The sequence below is a fragment of the Rhineura floridana genome, chromosome 12, assembly GCF_030035675.1.
Source record: "Rhineura floridana isolate rRhiFlo1 chromosome 12, rRhiFlo1.hap2, whole genome shotgun sequence".
Taxonomy (NCBI): Eukaryota; Metazoa; Chordata; class Lepidosauria; order Squamata; family Rhineuridae; genus Rhineura; species Rhineura floridana.
Window position 1 is genome coordinate 15,557,031 of NC_084491.1, and position 26,563 is coordinate 15,583,593.

The following is a 26,563-nucleotide window of genomic DNA, read 5'->3' on the forward strand; positions in this document are numbered from 1 at the left end:
TGCTTAGATATATTTTTTGATTAAATGGTTGCTAAATAAACAAACAAGCTCAGTAACTAGATTCTGGAGTCACATTCTCCCACCTGGAATCCTTCTGTTTGGAAGAAGAATCTAGAGCAGCGGTTTGCAATCTTTTCTCCCCACAGACCTCTTGAAAATTGCTGCTGGTCTTGGTGGACCCCTTGATTTTTCTGCCCATTGTGGCAAATGTTATATGCTGTGCTAGATGCTGTGTGATCTTTAATTGAATTTTTGTTGCTTCTTTTATTTCTTATATATTGTATTTTATTGTTTTCCATCGAATTCAGATTGTAATTCAACAAAATACAGAGCTTGGAAAAGTTACTTTTTTGAACTACTACTCCCATCAGCCCCAGCCATTATGGCCACTGGATTGGGCTGATGGGAGCTGTAGTTCAAAAAAGTAACTTTTCCAAGCTCTGACAAAATATAATATGAGAAATAAAAGAAGTTATTAAAATACAATTAAAAAAATATGATGGATGTGCCAGCTCCCATCTTCGACCACAAATTCAGAGACATGCCAGGGACCACCTAAATGAAGTTTAGAGTTCACAGTAGACCTGGGGTGAACTATTCAGCCCAGCTTTTTTCAGCATTTCATGGAGGTAAGGCTTTGTGAAAGTTCCCCTTACAGACTGAATTCAGGGTCTGCGTGTGCATGAAATTCTAAGACCTTTCAGAAAGGGGTGGTCTCCTTAACCTGATGCAATATCTTTCCCAGGGGACATTCTGTTTCAGTGTGGAAGACAGCTGGACTGATGCATAAAGCATTTTGTAAAGGGGGCGCGCGACCTATTTAGCCATCCCAAACCGAAGTAAGACAATGACACCCTCACCCCAATGAAAGTTGTGGAATATCAGTATTGTGGGCCCAATTCTGTGGCACTTCCTCTCAACTGAGACTAGATAAGTCTTCTCCCTGCTGAACTTCAGTCTCTTCACAAAGACCTTCCGATTTCAGCAGGGATTTTGAAGTAGTTTTCTGTTTTTACAATGAATTTTAATTTTCATGTTTTTCTTTGTATGATTTTGTTCTTAGCATTTTATGTACACTGCTTAGAAATTCTGAATATTAACAGGTATCTAAACATCTGGAATAAATAAATGTCCCTTCACTTTTGCAAGGGACAGATAGCCCTCTGAAGGGGGGCATATTCAACCCACTATTAGTCTGCAGCCAGCATGGCAGCTGAGATGGAGATCCTATGGCCTTGACTAAGCAAGCACGTCAAGCTCCTGCTATTTATAGCTGACTTGGCCGATCTAGATACTTCATTCTGCCGGCCAATCACAGTGTATCACCGTGTACAGCCTACTTGCATCCAGGCCTATAGGCTTTAGTTATCTAATAATGGCATCTGGATCATCTTGTTTGTTTCAATGTTGCTGCATTTTAAATTATATTTCTATATGGTGGTTTTTATTTTGTATGGATCCTTGATTTTATTGTCTAATTTTTTAAAAAAATCCAAGCCATCTTGGACATCAGTGTGGAATGTGTAAACATCTTCAACAAAGAGGGCTGGGGCCTCTGTACACAAAGTCCTGGCTGGCTCAGATAACGAGGTTTCCCCATCCAAGCTGTGGCTCCAGCTTTTATCTTGGAGTAAGTTAGTATTTGACCCTATGTTACACTAGCAAAAGCCTGATCATATACACTGGTAGATTCTTACTTACCTCCAGTAAATTTCCTCTAACTGCTGCTTATGGTGAGTTTGCAGTGGTTTTTTTTTTAATATAGAGGTGTAAATTTGCTTCCTGGCTTCAGAATCCCTGATAATTCTTGGGATTGTGTTTGCCCTTTTTGCTGAGCTGCCACTTTGCATGAACTTCTTACAGCAGAAGTAGCCAACGTGGGGCCGTAGATGTTGTTGAACTACAAGAGAGCCACTCGCTGTGGGCGGTTTAAAAATGAAACAAATAAAATATATAAATAAATAAATAAAATGTGGCCCTCCAACAAAAAAGTTGCCATAAATAAGCCATAAATTACATATCCCTAGACTAATTCAGCTCCCATCATCCCTAGCCAGTATAGCCAGCAGCCAGGGATGATGGGAGTTGTAGTCCAAAAACATCTGGAGGGAACCACATTGATTTTCCATGTCTCATTGGGGTCCCTAGATGTGCTTTTCTTGAGCAAACTGGAATTCCCCATCATAAATCCTGTAAATTAGGGTTATTGGTCTTAGATTCCTCATATTCATGGAGGCTGGGTTTGACTCAGTGCCAACCCCGCAGCCCTCTTACGCATTTATGCCCATTTAGCACCTCTACAGAGGGATCTAATCTATACGTGTAACAGAATGAGGTGGTGGACTCTTGAAGTGATACAATGAACTGTACAGCTTCAGATTTCAGGAATGCATGATCCCTCGTGTACAGTTTGTGCAATTAGCAAACCAGTACAATTGACAGAGCTTGGCAGCTCAATCCTCCCCTTGCTATTCTAGTTCTAGCATTGTTTTAATGTAGGGAAGCATTTATAAAATGACCTGCCCAGTTATTTGAAATGGTTCAGTCCATTCCATTACCTACATTCTATTGCATGTTTAGCTTCAGCCCAGATCTCTTGCTTTTTCCACAGCAAGCTGTTTAAAAATACTGCTGTGGTGGAAATTCCCATGTCACTCATTTCCTGGTGACATTGAGTTTGAATATGTGTGTGTGTGTTTGTGGTTCAAACTGAAGAAGCAAAAATGCAACAACTGAGCAACAGTCTATTGATCCAGAAATGTTGTGTAGTCAATGGAGAGATTCCTTTATCTGTGATTGAATTGGCCAGAGCACCAGCAGCAGAAAAAAAAAGGAGGCTGAGTTAAGTAAGGGGAGGGGGAAAAAGCAGTTGCAGCTTAGATTTGTATTAGTGTTATAACCACTTTTGAAAATACCAACTCCCTCTGGGACATTTGTTTTATTGTCCACACAGGAGTAGGAACTGGAAAGAGTGGGAGCACTAATTCCGTAGCATGTTTAAGGAGAAGGGACTTCTGTTCCCCTAGCCCCTTTTCAAATTAGCACATTTATTAGTATGAGTCCGTCTGTTTCCGATGTTCAGGGTGTGAGTGCCATTCCTTATGTAGCCTGAATAGCACTACCCAGGCACAAGAGGGCGATAATTAGCAGAGAGAAGTATCAGCAGGCTTGGAGGAGTTCCAGCATTTCAAGAAGTAGAAAAAAGTATTTGGAATATAAACACATTGGGAACCCTGAAAAACAGCGCAGTGAAGACTCCCTCTCTTCGTAACACTAGAACTTGTGGCCATCCAATGAAGCTGAATGTTGGAAGATTAAGGACTGACAAAAGAAAGTACTTCTTCACACAGCGAATATTGAGACTATGGAATTGGCTCCTGCAAGAGGGAGCGAGGGCCACCAATTTGGATGGCTTTAGAAAAGGGTGAGATAAAATCATGGCGGATAAGACTATCATGGCTAGTAACCCTGATGACTTTGTTATATCTCCACTGTCTGAGGCAGTATGCTTCCGAATACTAGTTGCTGGAAACCGCAGGAGGGGAGCGTGCTGTTGCACTCAGGTCCTGCTTTTGGGCTTCCCATAGGCATCTGGTTGGCCACTGTGGGAACAGGATGCTGGACTAGATGGGCCACTGGCCTGATCCAGCAGGGCTCTTCTTGTAATTGAGCATGCTCAAAGACCACAAAATGCTGGCTGTTGTGGGGAAGAGAAGGAGATGGAAAACAAGGATGGGAGGGAGAATGGAATGGAATATTATGGAGGTCATGGCTGGCTAACTAAAACACTAAGAAGGAGCTATACACTTTGTTAAAGGTCACATTGTTACCTTTGCTATCTGACGTTTCGGGACTTTTCTGTATTAAAATTGGAGGCACAGTTCAATCTTACACATGAGAGGATTTACTCTTAGAGTATTCTAAAAGACTGCTTCCAAAATGGATTGCAGTCCTGTGGACACTCACTTGGGAGTAAGAATTCATGCCTGAGGCTACAGTCATAAGTCCTCTTATCTGGGAGTAAGTCCTATTGAATTCAATTGAACTTACTTGGTGCCTGTGCTTGTGATGGCGGCTGCTTCATTTTCTGCCCCGCAATGATTAAATAATTCCTTGCCCTTTTGATAAGATGATTGTTTTGCCTTTGTCCTAGGGTATCTTCCCATCAACATACATCCATCTGAAAGAGGCAACTGTGCAAGATGGCGGGTAGGGCGCCAAGACTTATTTTGTGCTAAAGAGCATGGTCCTGTGGGGATGGCAGGCTTCTGTGCTAAGAGGCCACATTCTGTGGTTTGAGGCATGGGATAAAAACTGATACTGAGCAGAACATTTTCTGGTACCCTTTTTCCCCCCGTGGAATATTTCCCATTTCATAAGTGCATTAATAACAATGAATGGATTGCCAATTGCAAATACATTATTAGGCAAGCTGGGCAGCATCAAAGATTTTAGTGTAGTTGGCTAAATACAAGTAAACTAACCCTGCTAAATGACACATACTAAAGTGTATCACTCTCTAGGGGCATCAGGAAGTTTTCCAATGCAAACTGAACATTTTCTGATGCAAATTACCCTAATGTGCATAGGTGTTTCTTTTTTTAACCAGAAAACCCACTTCTCTGGGTATATAGCAAGCTGTCTTATATCAAGTCAGACCAATGGTTCTTCTAGCTCAGTATTCATTGGCTGCATTTGCATGTAACAATAAGCCAAGATTTCTGGCTTATCGTAACTTATTTCTTTTCCAAATTATTTATTTAAAGATTTGCATTTTCTGGGTAGTAAATCTGATAAAAAAATAATAAAAACATTCTACAAGGAAACAGAGGAGATGAAAACAGAGGAAAAACATATATAGGGGGGGAGTAATATATTGGAGTGCCTCCAGCATCATCAGCAATGCCACCCAACAAGATCAGCCTCAGAAGACCTTCTCTCCATCCCACCAGTTAAAACAGCCAAACTGGTGAGGACTAGGGAGAGGGCTTTTTCAATTGTGGCCCCCACCCTGTGGAACTCCCTACCAAATGATCTCCGTCATGCCCCCTCTATGATGGGCTTCCGCTGGGCCTTAAAAGCCTGGCTCTTCAGGCAGGCTTTTGGGGTGGGTTAGGTTTTATTATTCTGGTTTGAGATTTTAAATGTTTTAATGTATTTGGATGTTTTATTTTGTAGGTCGCCCAGAGTGGCTGGATAACCAGCCAGACGGGCGACTAATAAATTCAATAAATAAATAAATAAATAAATATCATACTGTACCTTAAAGGTACAGTTTCCAGGTTGCTTCCGGGGGAAGCAACGTACTTTAATTGTATGGTGTGGATGTGACCTACCTATGTGAATATGTTTTCTCTGGTTTCATTATCCCAATGCAGGCTACACATACAGAACATTCAAGGATCTGATGGTCAGACCTTAAATTTTTAGTAATCATTTGAATCTTTCTCCCCAACTTCCTTTAGACAACATGAGACAGTTATTCCTAGTGAACTGCCCCTAGTCCAGGAACTTACCTCCACGCTACGGGAGTGGGCCGTCATCTGGCACAGGCTGTATGTGGTGAGTAGCAATTCTCTTCTGTTTCTTGGGCATTGGGTTTTTGCAGACGTGGAGAGCCTCTGGCCTGTGGGCCAAATTAGGTCTGGTTGGGATCCTAAGTTGGCCTGCTTGGGCATTTCCTGTGCGACATCAGGCATGGGACAAGTAAGACATGGCTGCAAAAGAACAACCGGGAGCTTAAAGTATAATTCCAATTGTTCCTTGGCAAGCAGGGCTTGCTGACTGTGCCAATCTGGTGCTGACAGCAAGCCCTAGTGGGATTGGCTGCGCCAGAGAGTTCCCCATCTGAAAATCCCTGATGCAGCTAAGGAAGCTTGCTTTCAGTGCTGATCAGTTGAGTGAGCCCCTTTGAAGCTGTCACCTGATGTCAAAATGATATTGGGTGATTTGACAAGTGGGTGGCGCTGCCCACATGTCAAACTGGCCCATGGGGTGGAGGTGGGAGGTCAGGATCTGTCCCACCACTGGAAAAGGTTCTTCATTTCTGGATTATGGAGAAGCAGCATCTTAGCTGGAATAATTAGATCAGAACATATAGCACTTATTTTAAAGCAGGGTTGTAAACCCAACTAAATAAATCTTGGTTGGTTGATTGAGCTGTAGTTGGTTGGTGTTTCGATTTCATAAATCTGCATATTAGTGAAAACAGCTCTAAAGCATGAAACAGGCTCTCTCATAATGTTTGTATGACAGGAGGCTTCATTTTGTGGGCTAATCAAACTGGATGTGATATTAATTGTATGAAGGATCTATCGTCCCCCTGATCAAAATGCTCAGGGAGACCTTGAGATGAGATATGAAATTGAGGAAGCATCCAAACTAGGAAATGTGGTAGTAATGGGTGACTTCAACTACCCAGACATAGACTGGCTGCATATGTGTTCCAGTCATGACAAAGAAGCAAAGTTTCTAGATATTCTAAATGACTATTCCCTAGACCAGTTGGTCATGGAACCGACCAGAGGGATGGCAACCCTGGACTTAATCCTCAGTGGGGACCGGGACCTGGTGCGAGATGTAAGTGTTGTTGAACAGATTGGGAGCAGTGACCATAGTGCTATTAAATTAAACATACATGTAAATGGCCAATTGCCAAGAAAATCCAACACGGTCACATTTGACTTCAAAAGAGGAAACTTCACAAAAATGAGGGGATTGGTCAAAAGAAAGCTGAAAAACAAAGTCCAGAGGGTCACATCACTCGAAAATGCTTGGAAGTTGTTTAAAAACACTATATTAGAAGCTCAACTGGAGTGCATACCGCAGATCAGAAAAGGTACCGCCAAGGCCAAGAAGATGCCAGCATGGTTAACGAGCAAAGTCAAGGAAGCTCTTAGAGGCAAAAAGTCTTCCTTCAGAAAATGGAAGTCTTGTCCGAATGAAGAAAATAAAAAAGAACACAAAGTCTGGCAAAAGAAATGCAAGAAGACAATAAGGGATGCTAAAAAAGAATTTGAGGAGCACATTGCTAAGAACATAAAAACCAACAACAAAAAAATCTATAAATACATTCAAAGCAGGAGACCATCTAGGGAGGCGATTGGACCCTTGGATGATAAGGGAGTCAAAGGTGTACTAAAGAACGATAAGGAGATTGCAGAGAAGCTAAATGAATTCTTTGCATCTGTCTTCACAGTGGAAGATATAGGGCAGATCCCTGAACCTGAACTAACATTTGCAGGAAGGGATTCTGAGGAACCGAGACAAATAGTGGTAACGAGAGAGGAAGTTCTAGGCTTAATGGACAATATAAAAACTGACAAATCACCGGGCCCGGATGGCATCCACCCGAGAGTTCTCAAAGAACTCAAATGTGAAATTGCTGATCTGCTAACTAAAATATGTAACTTGTCCCTCGGGTCCTCCTCCGTGCCTGAGGACTGGAAAGTGGCAAATGTAACGCCAATCTTCAAAAAGGGATCCAGAGGGGATCCCGGAAATTACAGGCCAGTTAGCTTAACTTCTATCCCTGGAAAACTGGTAGAAAGTATTATTAAAGCTAGATAAACTAAGCACATAGAAGAACAAGCTTTGCTGAAGCAGAGCCAGCATGGGTTCTGCAAGGGAAAGTTCTGTCTCAGTAACCTATTAGAATTCTTTGAGAGTGTCAACAAGCATATAGATAGAGGTGATGCAGTGGACATAGTGTACTTAGACTTTCAAAAAGCGTTTGACAAGGTACCTCACCAAAGACTTCTGATGAAGCTTAGCAGTCATGGAATAAGAGGAGAGGTCCTCTTGTGGATAAGGAATTGGTTAAGAAGCAGAAAGCAGAGAGTAGGAATAAACGGACAGTTCTCCCAATGGAGGGCTGTAGAAAGTGGAGTCCCTCAAGGATCGGTATTGGGACCTGTGCTTTTCAACTTGTTCATTAATGACCTAGAATTAGGAGTGAGCAGTGAAGTGGCCAAGTTTGTTGATGACACTAAATTGTTCAGGGTTGTTAAAACAAAAAGGGATTGCGAAGAGCTCCAAAAAGACATCTCCAAACTGAGTGAATGGGCGGAAAAATGGCAAATGCAATTCAATATAAACAAGTGTAAAATTATGCATATTGGAGCAAAAAATCTGAATTTCACATATACGCTCATGGGGTCTGAACTGGCGGTGACCGACCAGGAGAGAGACCTCTGGGTTGTGGTGGACAGCACGATGAAAATGTCGACCCAGTGTGCGGCAGCTGTGAAAAAGGCAAATTCCATGCTAGGGATAATTAGGAAAGGTATTGAAAATAAAACAGCCGATATCATCATGCCGTTGTATAAATCTATGGTGCGGCCGCATTTGGAATACTGTGTACAGTTCTGGTCGCCTCATCTCAAAAAGGATATTCTAGAGTTGGAAAAGGTTCAGAAGAGGGCAACCAGAATGATCAAGGGGATGGAGCGACTCCCTTACGAGGAAAGGTTGCAGCATTTGGGGCTTTTTAGTTTAGAGAAAAGGCGGGTCAGAGGAGACATGATAGAAGTGTATAAAATTATGCATGGCATTGAGAAAGTGGATAGAGAAAAGTTCTTCTCCCTCTCTGATAATACTAGAACTCGTGGACATTCAAAGAAGCTGAATGTTGGAAGATTCAGGACAGACAAAAGGAAGTACTTCTTTACTCAGCGCATAGTTAAACTATGGAATTTGCTCCCACAAGATGCAGTAATGGCCACCAGCTTGGATGGTTTTAAAAGAAGATTAGACAAATTCATGGAGGACAGGGCTATCAATGGCTACTAGCCATGATGGCTGTGCTCTGCCACCCTGGTCAGAGGCAGCATGCTTCTGAAAACCAGTTGCCGGAAGCCTCAGGAGGGGAGAGTGTTCTTGCACTTGGGTCCTGCTTGCGGGCTTCCCCCAGGCACCTGGTTGGCCACTGTGAGAACAGGATGCTGGACTAGATGGGCCACTGGCCTGATCCAGCAGGCTCTTCTTATGTTCTTAAGGAGATTAACTTTCATTCTGTTTTTTCAAAGAAGTAGATGGTAGAAAGGGGGGGGCATGAGTAGCAGTGAGACCACAGGGAATGGGGAAACAGAATTTAACCCTTTCCCACCTGCCATAATTCTAACACACACACACAATCATGCCTGCCTGAAGCAAACAGCAGCTTGGGGGAGCAGTTTTTGTTGGGACCAGCATTCATGGGAAGAACCTCTGAAACAAGTATGCCCTCAGCAGTCAACTTGAACACAGTAAGCTGTCTTTTTACAAGTCCAGACTTGTAAAGCTATCCCAGAATTGTCTACTCTGACTAACAGCTGCTTCCCAGGATCTCGGGCAGATTATGTACTGCTTGCAATTCCAAAACTCAGCGGTAGCCAACATGGTGCCCTTCAGATGGTATTGGACTACCAACACCCATCATCCCTGACCATTGGCTGTGTTGGCTGGAGCTGATGGGAGTTGTAGTCCAGCAACATTGGGAGGGCACCATGTTGGCCAACCCTATTTTAACTGGAGATGCTGGGGATCAAATCTGAGATTGAGCCAGCATGCAAAGCATGTGATCTTCCATTGAACAATGGACATGTCCCATTAACCAGTGGTTTACTAATGGACTGAGATATCTCTTCAGCCCGCCTCTATTCAAGGAACTTTTTTTTTAAAAAAAGAGGTGTATCTTAATGAGAAATACATTATTTCTCATTGTATTTTCTCCATTTAGTCTTTTTTCTCTCTCTTCCTTAGCCAAAATTCTCTATAGCATCTTGGTGTAGACCTTCTACAGTTCTGCAAACTGTTTTTGTTCAACAGAATGGCTTCCTTTGTGGAAGATTATTTTGAAATGCAAGGATTAGCCACCTTAGAAACCACCTTGTATTTTTATTTCCTTCCTGGCAGGACCTCACTCAAGGCTGGATGAAATGTCTCTAATGTAAACATCCCTGCAAAGCCGTAAATGACCATCCTAGCCAGAAATCTGAAAAAAAAGTGTTTAGTTTGGATCGGGTATTCATGATGTTTAGTGTTTCGCCCATAGCAGGAGGAAGGGCAACAAGGAAGTAAGCTGCAGATAAATAAGAACATAAGATGAGCCCTGCTGGATCAGGCCAATGGGCCATCTATTCCAGCATCCTGTTCTTACAATGCTCAACCAGACGCCCATGGGAACCCCGCAAGCAGGACCTGAGCACAAGAGCACTCCCCCCTCCTGTGGTTTCCAGCAACTGGTATTCATAAGCATATTGCCTCCAACCATTGAGGTGATGTGTAGCCATCGTGGCTAGTAGCCATTGGTAGCCTTGTCCTCCCTGAATTTGTCTAATCCTCTTTTACAGCTATCAAAATTGGTGGCCCTCACTGCTTCCTGTGGGAGCAAATTCCATAGCTGAACTATGTGCTATGTGAAGAAATACCTTCTTTTGTCTATGGTGAATAATTCCCTTCCCCCTTCTGAATGCAGCTGCAGGAGACCTCATTTGGATTGGGGCTGCATGTGTGGGAGGAGGCTCTAAACTGTTAAACTTTTAACAAAAATTTTATACTGTCCACTCAATTTTAAAAAATCAAAGCAGTTTACAAAGGACAATCTAAGTGTTCTTCAGCTTTGGGTCCCCAGATGTTGTTGATGATGATCCCTTGACTGGTGGCTAAGCTGCCAGGGGATGATCGGAGTTGCAGTCCAAGAACATCTAGGGATCCAGGGTTGAAGAACAGTGATCTAAAATATTTATTAAAAATACCAGTGGGTTTATTCAAGTAAGTCCTACTCAGAGTAGACCCACTGAGGTTAATGAACCTAAGTCAGTCATGTCCATTCATTTTAATGGATCTCCTCTGAGTAGGAGCAGGATTGGATGCAATCCATTAAAAAGAAATTAACAAAATCTTAAAACCATTATACGCAAGACATGTTAAAATGGCATTTTAAGGTATAGTAGGCTTGCTGATGCACAAAAGGTTTTCAGTAGGCACTACTGATTAATCAGCAGGGAGTTCCAGAGAGTAGGTGCTGCCTGAAGGATCAATTTCTTGCCAGTGCAGAATGGAAATTATGTGACACTTGTCAAAGTGCCAGTTCTGCAGATCAAAGCAGCTGAGTGGGCACATGAGGCGTAAGGCAATCCTTCTAGTAAACTGGTCCCAACCTTTTTCTTTGGGCTGCAGGGCTCCCCAATCCATCCCACCCCCAAGCATCTGTTAGCCATGGAGGGGAAAACAGAGAGGCATCACTAGGGATGGACAGATTAGTGCATGTTAATTTTGCACGTGTTAATGCATATGTTAGTTCATTTCCTCATTAACCTGGGCTATAGCGCCCTGGGTCCAGATGGCTGTAGATGGCATATTAGGTTGATGGCAGGATGGGCAATGGGCCCTCCTGAGGGTTTGTGGAGGGAGTGCTCTGAACCCATAGCTCATTTTTTGATTGAGGCCACCATCACAAAGGCCCTGTCTTTAGTATTGTCTCTTCATATCCTTTTTTTCTCACCTTCTGTCTGGATCAGGAAAACAAGAAGACCCTCTTTCGCCATGTGCAACAGATGACCTATAGCCTCATTGAATGGCGGTCTCAGATCCTTTCAGGTACCCTCCCCAAAGACGAGCTGGCTGAACTCAAGAAGAAGGTCACAGCCAAAATAGACTATGGCAACAGGTAAGTGATGCTTCAGTCCTGTCTCCTCACTAGAGATCTGAATGTGGAAAGAGGAACAGGTTATGTGTGACTCTCAGGATCAGCTGGGGAATCAAGCTCACAGCCCTCCTGATCTATGCACTGGTGCCCTTGGTGATGAAACACCCTCAGATTTTGAGTTCATGCCAGAAGCACCTTTTTGAAATAGGAGAACTGTTGATGACAACATTTTGTTTGGACACATCAAGCAGCGGCTTTTTTCCAGTAATATTCTCTCCCCATGTGCCATTTTGAATTTTCTCCATCTAGCTTTCTTGGCCAGTTTTGGTGCCGTTCCCTCCCCCCTTTCTTGTCCTTTTGGTACTGCCTGGCCCCCAAACCTGCTCCACCCCCTCTCTGAGTGTTTTTTGCCTGGCTGGTATGTGTCCTTCAGCTGTGATAATGCCTCTTACTTGCTTGAAAGGAGGTGAGTGTGTGTGCAAAAATCTCTGAATTTTGTGTTATTGCCTACTATACAAAGGCAAAAGTCATGTGTTTCTCCACTCATGGCCACTCATGGTACATGGCCCCTGGAAGGTGGCCCTTGAGGGAATGTGACCCTTATGCTTAAAATCCCCCCCCCACTTTCCAGGCTCCAGCATGGCTCCACCTCCAGAAAGCCCATTGGCTCCATCTTGCTTGGCTATAAATGCTTCTGGCCGAGGCCTGAGTAGGGCAGATGCTTGTCCCCTACACAGGGCCAAATCCCCTGTGGAGAAGAGAGCAAAGGAGGCAGGCAACCCTGCAAACAGGACCTGAATGCAACAGCACTCTCCCAGTTTATAATTCCCAGCAACTGGTATTCAGAGGCATGCTGCCTCCCACTGGGGAGGTAGAACATAGGCATCATGCTAATGTAGCAGAATTGCCATGGCTTTCCCAGAACCTGAGCTTCCGAAATCAAATGAGGTGATGATTTCATGCTTGGTCTTAGTTCTCAGATGGGACGTTTATGCCCAAGAAAAATGGGTGCACACAGCATATATTTGCATATGTGCTTCCTTATCCAGCTAAAGATGAATGCAAAGCATTAAATAAGCTTCTCTGGCCGCTTATGATTTTCTGTTTATGTACGTAAAACATTTATTTCTGTGTTCCATTTAGTTTTGAACTTTTGTTTCCTTTCCCCCTTGCATTCTTTTAAAGAAGTTTCTTTATAGCTGAAATGTTCAGGCAGATTGATTCCATGCCAGATTCTGTGACGAGCAGGACATCTGTGGAATAAGCTCAGCTTTGTCTGTGTGCCAGGTGCCAGCCTTGAGAACAGGTGTTGCGAGATCTTGATTCTTAAGATCTGTACCAAGATGATATTTTGAAATCTTACCAACTGGCCTATTTTGTATGCGTGTGCATATGTGACCTGTGGAAAGCGCTATACAGCTTGTGCATGTTGATTTTTTCCTGTCATGCAAAATATTATATCTGGCTAAAGAAGGGACAGATTTGTCATCGTCACCCCCCCCCAAACACGCAAGCACATTCATGTTTCCTGCTCTGCTGTTGTGTTCTCCCCCATTGAGTTTGCAGTTGCCAAATGTGCATTTTTGTCTCCCCAACAACAACAAAAACCCAAAACAAAACACAACAACTCCGAAAGTAGGAGTTGGGGAGGGGAGTCAAAATAAGAAATCACTTAAACAATACAAACTATTTCTCAATAACGGGGAAGAGCCGTAGCTCAGTGGTAGAGCGTCTGCCTTGCATTCAGAAGACTCCAGGTTCAATCCCCAGCATCTCCAGGTAGGGTTTGGAGAGACTCCTGCCTGAAATCCTGGAGAGCCGCTGCCAGTTAGTATAGACCGCTGTTCTTCAATTTTGGGTCCCCAGATGTTGCTGGACTAAAATTCCTAGCATCCTTGGCCAGTGGCTAAGCTGGCTGGGGTTGATGGGAGTTGGAGTCCGACAATATCTGGGGACTCAAGGTTGAAGAACAATGGTGCAGACAATACTGAGCTAGATGGACCAATGGTCTGACTTGGTATAAGGCAACATCCTATGTTCTGTATTTCATCAATAGGGAAATATGTAGGGGTGAGTCTTAATGCAAGTATATGCCTAGGACCATAGTCAGACAATTGGTACAGCTAGTTCAGTGTTCTCTACATCAGGTGTGGGGCACCTTCGACCCTCCAGATGTTGCTGAATGACAACTCCTATCATTCTTGGCCATTGGCTGTGCTTGCGGATATTTTTCTCCTTTGCCGAGTTCCAGTACTAGGAGTGAGTTTGGTGATGAGAGAAAATAAGTTTGGGGAGGGCTGTAGGTAGGTAGGTGGAGGGTATGAGAAGGTTTCAGTGCCACCAACTTGCATGCCCTCCTTTTTTCCCCCTGTCCCCAGCATTCTCTGTCCACCAGCACAAGGGTTCTTGCACTAGTGGACAGGCAAGTTTTAATGTTGCGCAACAGAGGAATCCAATGCAACATTTGCTCTGGGGGGAATTCTTTATGCAACAGATTGCATAATCCATTGTGCAACAAAGTTACCAGGAACCTGCTTATGCATTCTCTTGCCAGCAACGTTCCGCTAGCACAGAACATTTTGCCAGCTGAACAAGTGTACCACTAAGTGACTTTAGCTTTCCTACATAGGATATAGCTCTCTCTCACTATCTAATGTTGGACCCGTGCTTTACATGGTGAAGGGCCATAGCTCAGTGGTAGAGCACATTTAAAAGGTCCCAGGTTTGATCTCCAGCAATCGCAGTTGAGGCTGGGCAAGATCCTTGCCTGAAATCCTGGAGAGCCACTGCCTGTCACAGTTAATAAAACTGAGCTAGAAGGGCCAAGAGTCTGATTTGGTATAGGACAGCTTTCCACATGCAACTGTTACAGTTGGCGTTTAGACAAACACGTCTGCCACGGTTGCATCTTATTTGAGCCTGAGACACAGGACAGACGCTGAATTGTGCACTCAGCGTGTTAATTGGCACAGTGCTGTTTAGGGAGCCAAGGAAAGCTTTGGACACTTTGTCCTGCCTGTAGGTTGCCTCCACGGCTCATTGATCAGCTGTCTGTCAGCTCTCTTTCAGGTCAGGTAAGCTAATGAAGGAGACACTTGAAAGCAGAAGCGGAGAAATTAACTTTCTTTGGGAAATGTCATAAATCTGAATAGATGCACAGGCAGTGTCAAAGAACTGTAAGTGATGGTATCTTGCTGTTCAGTCGTGAACACCATTAATTCTACCTGCCCTCCAAAGTAGTTCATTTTTGTTCCCTTTTATTGCCAACCTTTTTGGGCCCACGGCATATTTCCAAACGGGAGAAACTCTTGTGAACACCACACAGAGACGCAGACGCACTACAACCTCTTCTGTTGGCTGAAGTGGAATGCTTCTTTTAAGCCTAGTTTTGGCGGGGGGAGTGTTTTGGCACCAGGAAAGGCCTCTACAAGCCTCTGGGCAATTCATGTTTTGTACCATTGTAGGGTATCTGGATGGAGAACATTGAGGGGTAGCAAGATGCAAAAAGTCTTCCCTCCTTCCCATTGGTTTGAAGTTCCTCCACTTAATTTTGCCACATGCTTTCATGTGGCTCTCCTTTGCTGCCACTGTGGCACAGCAGAAGCTTTTGATGTCCTTGGGTAGAGTGGAGGACACAGTAGGCCTTGGAGGCTAGTCCATGAGAGCCAATAAGGCACTGCCCCACCAACCTCAGCCTGTCCCACTGTCCCACCTTAGAATCAGACTTGGAATCACTGATGTACTTTTCTCCATTGTGGTTAATGTGAAATCCAACTCTAGAACACCCACTTGCCTGCCTTCTTACTTACCACTGGTCGGATGACTCTGCCTATCATTGTCTCATCCTTCACCTAATGTTGGCCTCCCTGACTTCTGCTCCACCAGTTCCAGTGGGCACCAGCCGCCACTGGCAATATGCCTGTGTGTGCGCTACAAGGCCCAGTGGCAGGATGGTGCAGCTGCTAATGGCTTAGCGCTGCCTTTCTGCCACTGCTTTTCATGTGTGGCACTGCTGCTGCTTCAGGATTCTCCATAAGCAGCGGTGCTGCGTCCTCCTCTCTGTCTGTGGGGAGGTCCTGTCTACCTAGCTAGCAGTAATGGATGGGGCAGAAAGGTGAACAAAAGGATCCTAGACCACTTGTGGTCTGTGGCATGGGGTGGGGTGGGGACAAACCTGTAGCAAGCCCTGTGTGCTACTTTACTCATATTGCCCTTTGCTCTAGCAAAATTCAGTTCATTTGATTTATGTATCACTTCATGCTGCCAGAAGGAATCCCAAAGTGATGTATAGGGACAATAACCTACAATCAGGGAAGAGAACCTTTGTAAGCCTGAGGTCCACCTTCCTTCTGGGCAACCTTTTGGGGGCCATGTGCTGGTGGTGGGCGGAGTCAGAGACGAGAATGGGCAGAGCAGTCAATATATAAATGTATCTCTGCGCAGTAGGCTAGTTTCTAGTTCACACACCCCTTTCGACTCTCCATCTAGGCAAGCAAGAGGCATTATTAAAGGACACATTCCCTGCCAAGCAAACACATTTGGGGTATGAAGCAAAGCCAGCGAGGGGTGTGGTTGGGGAGGGGGTGACCTAGAGAGAGCCTCAAGGGCCAAATAAGAAGCCTAGAGGACAGCATTTGGCTCCTGCGGCTGAAGTTCACAATCCATGACATCCAAAATATAATATACAATAAAACTCCATTAAAATGAAGAAAATACTAAAAGTGTCCCTCCACAAAAATCACTCGGGAACAGAAAATAACCACTGCACCCACATAAGAATGAACACCAGCAATAAAACTTCCACAAGTGGATAGTGCTGTTCAAACACCCGGGAGAATACAAGCGTCTTTGCCTGAATCCGGATTTTATTTATTTATTTATTGAATTTATTAGTTGCCCGTCTGGCTGGTTATCCAGCCACTCTGGGCAACGTACAAAATAGACATACAAATACATTAGACATTAAAAATCTGAAAACAATGATAATAAAATCTAGCCCTCCCCAAAAGCCTGCCTGAAGAGCCAGGTCTTCAAGGCCCAGCAGAAGCTCATCATAGAAGGGGCATGGCGGAGATCATTTGGGAGGGCGTTCCACAGGGTGGGGGCCACAATTGAAAAAGCCCTCTCCCTAGTCGTCACCATGGATGGATGACAAAGATGGCACCAGGCGAGTCTCCCTGGGGAGAACATTCCACAATTGGGGGTTGTGTCTCGTTGCCATCCTCTGACCACCTCCTGGAGGGGACACACAGAGAAGGGCCTCAGATGTTGACCTCACAGTCTGGTTAGGTTCATATGGGGGTAGACTCTCCCTGACGGATTTGACCCAATGGGTTAAAACCAGCACTTTGAATTGGACTTAGAAACAAATTGGCGGCTAGTGCAGGCAAGTTAATTGGAATTACATGTTCAGACCGTCTAGTCCTGGTCAGTAGCCTGGCTGCAAAATTCTTCACTAGCTGCAGTTTCTGAACTGTCTTCCAAAGCAACCCACCATGCAGTGTATTGTAGCAAAAGATCATGGACAGATGTTGCTAGTCCTTATGGCAGTTGGAGGAAAGGAAAAAACTACGTGGGTTGAGGAGATAAAGAAGCCAGTAGGTGGAAATGAGTTTTAATGACTTGTTTCCAAAGATCCCCCCACATGAGCAGAAGCTGCATCCACTCACTTGATTGCATGGGGAGGGGTTGATTCCATTCCCCCTCTTTGCCCCAGCAGTTGCAAGGGAGGTTGATTCCTGTCCTGTTTTCCTATCCATGAGCTACTCTAGAGGATTTTCCAACTTCAGAATGAACAAGTAGATACTGTTTCTGAAACACTTCGAGGAAACTCTTTATCAAGGAAATGTTTGCCAGAAAATATACAAAAACACACCCTTTAAAACAGGGTTGGAGAACCTTTTTTATGCCCAGGGACCATGGGGCAAGAAGTGGACAGAGCAATGGATGGGAGGGAGTGTAAAATAATTACGCCAGTGGAACATCTTCTGTTTTGTGCAAAACGCGACTTCCCCCCACCCTGCCCTCCTCCTGTGCCATCCCAAATTTGCTCTGGAGGGTTGGGGAAAACCCCAGAACACATTTAGGAGGTGCACAGAGGGAGGGGGAAGTCCCATTACCCAAGCAGGGGTTGTTCCACTCACCCAAGGAGTTACTTAGCACTACTTTGAATGCAACCCATGGATCTTACCTTTGCTCGGTAGGTGACATTCCAGCTACACAGAAGTAAAAGGTTTCTAAACCCCCCCCCAAAAGAAAGATCTCTCCACCCACCATCTAGGCAAGCAAGAGAACATTATCAAGGATACATTCCAGCCAGACAAAAACATTTATTTATCATCATCACCATCATTTATTACCCTCACTTCACCCAAGGTCCCAGGGCGGGTTGCAACAATTTTAAAATACGACATTAAAAACAATTTAAAAACAACCTATTCAGTGTATTTGGACCCTGCTAGTCAGCCCAAAAGGCTCCCAGAGTGATTTGCATCCAATCAATTAAAACAAGGCAGGCCCTGCCCGCAGGCTTACAGTCTAAAAGAAATAACACATAAGGGAAAAGTGACAGGGAGGGAAGAGGAAAAATGCAAACTCAGGTACCTGTTGTTAGATAGTAGCTCTTATCATGACCAGTTGTCACTGAAGCAGTTCAGGGGTAGGAGGTGCCTGATGGAAGGAGCCCTGCGTCCCACTCTCCCACCAAGGCAGCCTGGGGGAATGCCTGCTGCCAGGTGATAGTCGACGGGGAGGAGGCTTGATGGAGGTGGTCTGTCAGCAGAATCACTTGAGGAGGGAGCAGAGCAGGGACACTGAGGGGTGCACCCTTGGGAGGGGCATAGCTCAGGAGAGTCCCATGGGCTAGATATTCCCCACTCCTGTTCCAGCTCTTAACCTGCTCCAGGTTCAAATTCTGATGAGTTCCCATTTCCATCCATCCGCCTTACCCTTGACTATCTCGCCTTGTTTTCCTGGGTTGTTGTAAGGATCTTGGGTCTGGACTTGGTGGTACGAGATGATAATGGCAACATCCTGGACCCAGATGCTACCAGCACGATTGCGCTGTTTAAGGCCCATGAGACAGCATCCAAAAGAATCGATGAAAGGATCCAAGAGGAGAAGGTATATAAGCAGTTGTGGGGCCAAGAGAGAGTCAGGGGTGTCTTGGCAGTAGGGATGGGAGATAAACTTTATTCAGTCCACATTGAAAGGCAACTCTATCAAATTTGCACTTTCTAAAACAACATGGGAACTGAAGCATCCTTCAGATCTCATACTTGTCCGAATTTTGTGATGCTGTTTTCTTGTAAACAGTGTTCACAAACATTCATATATTAGGGGAAGGTGTGCATAAAAATGAATATATTTGTGGAACTAACGTACAAAAATGCACTATATCAGGGTAAATTGCATGCAAATGTGTACATTAGTCAAAACTACATACAAAAACGTGTTTGGTAGAAGACATTTGCACTGAAATGCTGAAGAATTTTCATGAGTATTTTTTTTTAAATCGCAAAGTGCTGCAGAAATGGGGAGAACTGAATTTAAAATGAGAAATGGAGGGAACCAAATTGACAGATCCTTCCATCCCTGCTTTGCAGAGAACAATATGAACACAGTAATGGTTTGAATGAGCACTCGCACTGCCTTTCCAGCATTACAGTATCTAATCAGTTCATAATTTGGGGGCTCTCTGTTTCTGTCAGATATGGGCAAGTTCTCTCCTGCTTACCTGGGATTAACTCAGAAATGTTCCGAGTTCTCCCTCCAGATCATGAAGAATTGAAATCACATTCTGAGCCAATCCAAACAGGGACAGCTCTTGAAAGCAGGCACCACCACTTGGGAAAGCAACAAAGAAAAACTGCTGTTGTCTTGCCTAAGGCAGCCTTCCCCAACCTGACATCCTCCGGATGTTGTTGGATTCCAGCTCCCATCAACCCCAGCCGGCATGATGATAGAAGGCCAGATGTTCTCCATCCCTGATCTTACAAATTAATCGGCTTAATGTGGCAGCCCTATTCCTACTCTCACACAAACACACGAGCTATTACTTAGATGTGGGCTGAGTAAATGGATCGTTTTCAAGAGAGATTGGGGCTGGCAGGTGTTAATCCCCCCTTTTTCTAAGGCCTCTTCCTCTTGTTGATCTCTTCTTTGCATCAAGTCTCTGCAGCAGAACATAGACCTGCGAGGACAGTCCATTTTCAACACAACGCACACATACAGCCTTTATGTCAATTTCAAGAACTTTGTCTGCAACATCGGTGAGGATGCAGAGCTGCTTATGAGCCTTTATGATCCCGACCAATCCAAGTTTATTAGGTACGTTGCTCATCGAATTATTTTTAAAGAAAAAAAATAGAAAGGGTGATCCATACGTTTGCCTCTGTAAAATAGTTCTTCATGATTTGCAGATTTGGGCTCATGTGTTCCCTTCTCCTTCGCATGTGAGTGGGGACGACGTGCAGGTTCTGTTTGCGGTTTATCGCAAACCACAGTGTCTTGTTTCATCCAAATTGAAGAAACTGTGGGGTTTTTTTGCAAACAATAGTTTGTTCATAAGCCAAGATACCCAAACCAGAGTTTCAAAATGGGAAACTGTGGTTTGTTGCAAACCACACACGGAAGATTTCTTCTCCTCCCCTTGCTTGCAAAAGAGGGGGAAGGGAGGGAGTAATAGTATGTGAGCTGAGGCTTGTGCTGCTAGGCCTTATAATGAGAAACACTGGTTTTTTGTTTCTTCTGCTCAGGCTATAATATAAATCAGCAAAGAATGCTAATCATTCAGCTATCCTTTGAGGCCACCTTCACAAATGAATGGTTAGATGTGTGTACCAGCAAATTCGACCCTGCTTGCTGCCATTCTCCTGTTTCCTCCTATTTCTGACCAGAAAAAAAGTAACTGTAACCTCCATCTGTCTTTGCCACCTGACTGTCAGGCACTCTTGTTCACTTTACCCAGGTGAGAAAGAGAAGGAAGAGAGGAAGGTGAATGGGGCAAGATCCATAACAGTTGAGCCGTTGTTAGATTGACTGACTGATCAGTTTTGAACACAATATGAGGCCTCTCCTTATATTACATTTGTTTTCAGCCCAAGAGAATGCTGAGTGGTGGGGAATTTCTAGTGTTTCACTTTTTCTAGAAATTGAAAGCCAATGTAGTGTAGTCATTAAAGTGTCAGACTGGAACCTAGGAGACCAGGATTCAGATTACTGCTCAGCCATGAAGCTTGCTGGGTGACTTTGGGGCCAGTCACAGTCTCTCACCACCTACCTCGCAGGATTGATGTGAGGATAAAATCAGGAGGGGGAGAACGGTGTTTACATGCCACCTTGAGCTCCAATGTACAAAAATGTAGCGTGGAATGCTCCTATTTAGGATGTCTGCCAGCCACGTCCTCCTCCATGATCCTCCCTTTCATGTCTCCACCCACCTAGTTTTCTCCCCTCCATCCAAAAATCCATCGGCATTGCGCGCCCACCGACCATCCTTGGTTCTCTTTGGGCTTCCTTTTAGGGTTTTCCCCCCAGAGATGTTTTGTACTCTGCAAAACTTGAGATTCCCCTAAATCTGCTGATGTTTTTCCTCTGGTGTTGCTGTTTTGGCTACATAAGCAGCTGTACTCACAGCTCTAACATTGGCAATAGAGGGAATGAGGTGTTCCTTCATTTGATGCCTGAAGTGGATATAGTCCATTCTGTCATCTGTGTTACTTTTCCATCCCATATAAGCTTCCAGCCAGTGTGCAGCTTCCATTTGTTTCAGTGGAAGTGCACAGGGAAACTTCCCAGAGGATTATCCTTCGTAGGTCAGATTTCCCACCTTTCTGCCTTGTTGTATTCCAGTCCGATGCTGGATCCCATGGAGGTGGGAGGTGAGACAGGCAGAGGCTGGCCAGAAGTTGCAGGACCACGGATAATTCCAAGCGAGCTAATAAGGATTGGAAGCAGGCTGAGGCCTTTTAAATCTTGATCACCAAGCTACCTCCTCCAGGCTCCACCACCTTAAAGAGAACTCCTGTTCCATAAAGGGCCAGCCCCCTGGCTTGAGAATGGACACTCCTCCTCTGTTCCGTAGCCTCTCTCCTGATGCGCTCTGCGCACTGCTGGACTGGTGAAGTGTGCTGTGGGAGGCATCTGGTTCCTCATGCTCAGGGAAAGGTGCCCATGAGGATCCGGGCTCTGTTCCAGGAGGTTCCTCTGGGGCCTCTGTCCACCAGCCTCGTTCACAGTGGTCCCCTGATCTCTAGCAGCTGGCTTAGAGCTCTGAACTTGATCCAAGTCCTTAGCTAGTGCCTCGGCAGCCTCCAGCTTTGTTTCTGGATTGCTGCTGGAATCAGAGGAAATGACATGCCTCCACCTGAGTTGGATGCCTTTCTTTTGGCTCATGATAAGATGCACTCCTCTAAACCACAGATGGGGAACCTGGAGACTCCAGCTCCCATCAGCCACAGCCAGCATGTCCAATGGTGGGGCATGATGTGAGTTGTAATTCAAGAACATCTGGAGGGCCACCGAACATCTGGAGGGCCACAGGTTCCCCATCCCTGCTGTAACCCCCCCCAAGCAAAATCACTTCCTGTTTTTTCTTTCTGTGAAATAAATGCCAAAGCACCTGAAGGTTTGTTTCACTTGGACCTAACAGCTGCCGCTCTCTTCAGTTCGGCACATTTTTTTGCCACCAGGCACAGTGATTCATGATTTATTTAGCATAATTAAGTATGACAATATGACCTAAATAGCCAAACTGTGAGAGTGTTTGTTTTGTTTTGTTTTGAAGTGAAAACTACCTGGTTCGCTGGGGAAGTAATGGAATGCCAAAGGAAATTGAAAAACTTAATAACCTTCAAGCCGTCTTTACGGTAAATCCGGTTGCTCTGCGCTTGAGAGAGTCTGTTTCTCCCTGCCTCACCTGCAGCTAAGTTATTTGTGCCACTTTTCTTATAATGGTTGCTTTATTACTTTTATCGTGATTAGGCCTTTAGGTCATTCCAGGAAGCCACAACTGGTTGCTATTTAAACACGGCTTGTTAAGCCACCTGCCAAACACAATGGCTTGGCAAAAATTGGTTTGCAAGGCCTACTGAGTTTTCTAAAAAGGTCATTTTGACATGTTGGCGTGCCTTGATTATTTATGCTCTGCTGAATTTCCAAGATTTTGAGACACTACTTACAGTCGGTTTAGGTTTTGCAGTATCTGGCTAAAGAACAACTGTGAAACTCGAATTGCAGGTACCTTGTCAGGTTGCCCTAAACCTGATTTCTAAAAATCACCAGTGACTTAGGCAAATATTCCTTGCTTCTGTTTTTAAAAAGAGACTGTAGATCCCTTTGCATGTTCATTTATTTATTTAATATTTTTTTATCTTGCTTTCCAACTCAAAAGTGGCTTACAAGGAAAAAAATACCTTTCTCAACAAGGACAAGGACACAAAAAATAAAACATAAATGCTAGCAATAAATACAAAATTATTGCAACCAAAATACTCTCTGCAGTAAAATCATGTTTACTTGGATCCTGAAAGATAATAAAGAAGGGGTGAGTCTCCTTGAGAATCAAATTTCACAACCTCAGTAAAGGTTCTGTCCTAGAAGGGACTTTGTGATGAAAGGGCAGAAGATGTAATGATCTCTGAAACATCAACAGACCTTCTTTTGATGGAACCAACAACACACCACGGCTTGGAAATGTGGTTTGTTCATGGTGGTAATGAACCATGATTAAGCTATAGGGCCAGCTATGGATGATCAAATAAACCATGTCTTACATGCAAACCAAGTCAATATACAGAACTGTGCACATCCTATGCATTTGCACCTTTTTGTGGTTTCTAGTCCCTCTAGTGAAGAAAAAAAACATTTAAAAATTGCGATGATGTGTGAAGAACCAGAAATAAGAGATTATAGCTTATTTCTGTGTGGTTTCCGTGTGTGTGTATAGTCAAGAGACAGTTCTAGTGTAGATTTACAATTAACATATTTATGCTAGCAATCCAGGCATGCCCTTATGCGTTTTTGACTTCTACTGTCATGGAACTTCTTTTCTCTGTTCAACCTGCCCAAAGTCCAACACTTGAGTGTAATTTGGAAGCTGTGTAAGATGATCCCTTCAGAGCCTTTGGTTAAGCAGTGTGGGAATCTTTTATGTAGTCTGCTTTAAATGTATTGGTTTCCAATCATGCACCCTCAATCTCAAAACTGGAAATAATTCTCCCCCGCTTCCCTGTCAGTGGCAGGTTTGCTTGGACGGAAAGGTGATGTCGTCATTAAGCAGCATTTGGTGGTGCAGTGGTTAATTATTTGCTCTCATTTCCTGGCAAGTGGCAGAGATGTTTTCTGCAGAACAAGGAAGTGGTAGAGGGTCAGGTTATGGGTTAAACCCGACCACTTTGGTCTAGTCTCTCACTTGGAGGAGTTATCATCTGTATAATCTTTTTACCTGGCAGAGCAAGAGGCAGGAACATGATTCAGCTTGCTTTAGTATTGAATACTTAAAACCTCATTAAGGCTCTAATCCAAAAGGGATTTAGATTTTAAACTCTTCCAGCAAAGGAATCTGCATGTTGTCTCCAACTATGGTTTCCTCAGATTAACTCCATTGAAATTGATAGACCTACGTTAGCCATTTCCATTCATTCCAGTGGGTCTACTCTGAGTAGAGCCAACATTGGATGCAACCCTTTCTTTTTCAGTTGTTTTGCTACTCTGTAGAACACCATCTACACTGGCAACACTGTATCAGTTCATTATAAGCATCCTTAGGGCTGCAGCGTTGTGTCAGTTTCTTCACTGAGAGGAATCCATTAGAACATTTTGATCAATTAAATAGGTGCCCTGAATTTATTTCTACAATTTATATACTGCTTAATTACAGTAATCTCTAACGGTATGCAGGAGACTCAATAGAATGAAACAAAAATGAGTTAAAACTACAAATTAAAAAGTAAAATTCTGCTGTCAATTCAAAAGTGACAGCAGAATTTTACTTTTTAACAACTGATTTTAATGCAAGTACTTGAACTGCAGCAGTGGCTGCTGACTTAAAAAGGTGTTCCTTCCTCTGCATGTGAGAGAGGAAGGGGTGCCTCTTCTAAGACAAGGCATGCTGCAGTATCTGTGTCCATCGTATGAAAACAAAGGAAGTATGTTTTCCCCTTGTTTAGAAATGTTCCATTTTTCCTCATATGCACATTTATGCAAATCTTATTTATTCACATATTGTATATCATTCACCTTCAACATAGATTAGATTTACGTTCCCAGGATGGCTAACAGAGTAGCAAACAAACAATAAATAAAGCTTCCAAACTAAGTCAGCAAGCTAAAACAGCAGCAGCTATCTTAATAGTTGGTAAAAATCAATTGGCTATAAGTCAAAAGAATGTTTACTTTCACCGTGCTTAAAACCTCAGAAAACAGAAATATTCCAGCAACAGCACCCTGGTGCCTAAATGATTGTGAAGAGATCTCTAAGTAAGCCTTCTTGGGGAAGGCATCCCAAAGGTAAGGAGCCACCACAGAAAAGGCTCTCCTTCCAGTCACCACTCGCTGCACTTCAGATAAGGCTTCAGGTGACAATGTCAGAGGATGAGCGGATTGAGATAGGAGAATGTGGTCCAATAAATATCTGGGTCCTAAGCCATGCAGGGCTTTAAAGGTTAATACCAGCACTTTGGATTGAGCTCAGAAACTCACTGGGACCCAGTGGTGTTGCTTCAATGCATGCAAGTGATGATCTCTCAGCCCAATCCCTATTAGCAGCATAGCCACAGTGTTCTGGACTAGCTGCAGTTTTTGAACTGTCTTCAACAACAGCCCCACGTAAAGCACATTGCAGTAGTCTGACCTCAAAATTACCAGGGAGTAGGTAACTGTGGCTGAGGATGCTATCCTGTGTTCACTTTCCCAGGAGTTACATAGTTGCCATGTATAGATGCCCATATATTGGTTTAATAAGCTGAAATATGAATGAGCCTTGTGTCCCTGCATGCAACTATTTTGTTCCTCCCCTTGAATGAGCAAGTGAACAAACTAAGAAGTCTTCAGTTAATTATAGTTTCCTGTAAAACTCTACTTGCATCTGTTCATGTTCCCTTGCCTGTTTTGGTCTCACCAGCCAGTGAAACATAATCTCAAGATAAGGCAGGTCTGCATTGTATGGTAGATTAGTTTCTTCTCATTCACACATTCATTTATTTATTGTATTTGTATACCGCCCCATAGCCGAAGCCCTCTGGGCGGTTTACAGTAACTAAAAACGTTAAAAACAAATATACAAGTTTAAAATACATATTTTAAAAACAATTTAAAACACACTTTAAAAAATTTAAAACAATTAAAAAAAAACACATGCTAAAATGCCTGGGAGAAGAGGAAAGTCTTGACCTGGCGCCGAAAAGATAACAGGCAAGCAAGAAGTGTTATAAGAGAGACAAATTGGAGCCAGGCAAGAACATTCAAGGAAGGTGCAAAGCTGGTGAGGGGTGTGGCTCAGGAGGGCCTATGGCCTGGGGAGAGTCCCAGGGGTCAGATAGAGAGGGCCTGGAGGGCCACATTTGGCACCTGGGCCTGAGGTTTTTCATCCCTGTCTTAGGACATTGGATGGTTGATGGGTCAGGTCTTCACAAACCAGTCTGATACTGTTTTGACTGTCTTTTCCTTCTCTGATGGTTTCTATTTCCCTTGTAGGACCTCAGCAGTTCTGACTTGATCCGACCTCGAATCAGCTTGGTGTGTCAGATTGTGAGAGTTGGCCACATGGAGCTTAAAGAGGGCAAGAAGCACACCTGTGGGCTCCGGAGGCCTTTTGGAGTGGCAGGTATGAAGGACCGTGATAGTTCAAAAGACCGTGGGTTGTATCTAACTAAATCCTACTCAGAGTAAACTCATTGAAATTAATGATCCTATGTTACTCATGTCTGTTAACTT

General features: G+C 43.9%; 1 protein-coding gene across 2 annotated transcripts in view; it reads left to right on the forward strand.

Annotated features, from left to right (window-relative positions):
• Window positions 1-26,563, forward strand: part of DOCK5 (dedicator of cytokinesis 5) — a 201,228-nt gene that overhangs the window by 57,166 nt on the left and 117,499 nt on the right. For both annotated transcript variants that reach the window (XM_061593185.1, XM_061593184.1), the window contains exons 4-10: window positions 4,154-4,209; window positions 5,466-5,562; window positions 11,502-11,650; window positions 18,616-18,751; window positions 19,800-19,957; window positions 22,416-22,497; window positions 26,324-26,453. In XM_061593185.1, the coding sequence (XP_061449169.1) occupies window positions 4,154-4,209; window positions 5,466-5,562; window positions 11,502-11,650; window positions 18,616-18,751; window positions 19,800-19,957; window positions 22,416-22,497; window positions 26,324-26,453 (808 nt within the window). The remainder of the gene's footprint in view (window positions 1-4,153; window positions 4,210-5,465; window positions 5,563-11,501; window positions 11,651-18,615; window positions 18,752-19,799; window positions 19,958-22,415; window positions 22,498-26,323; window positions 26,454-26,563) is intronic.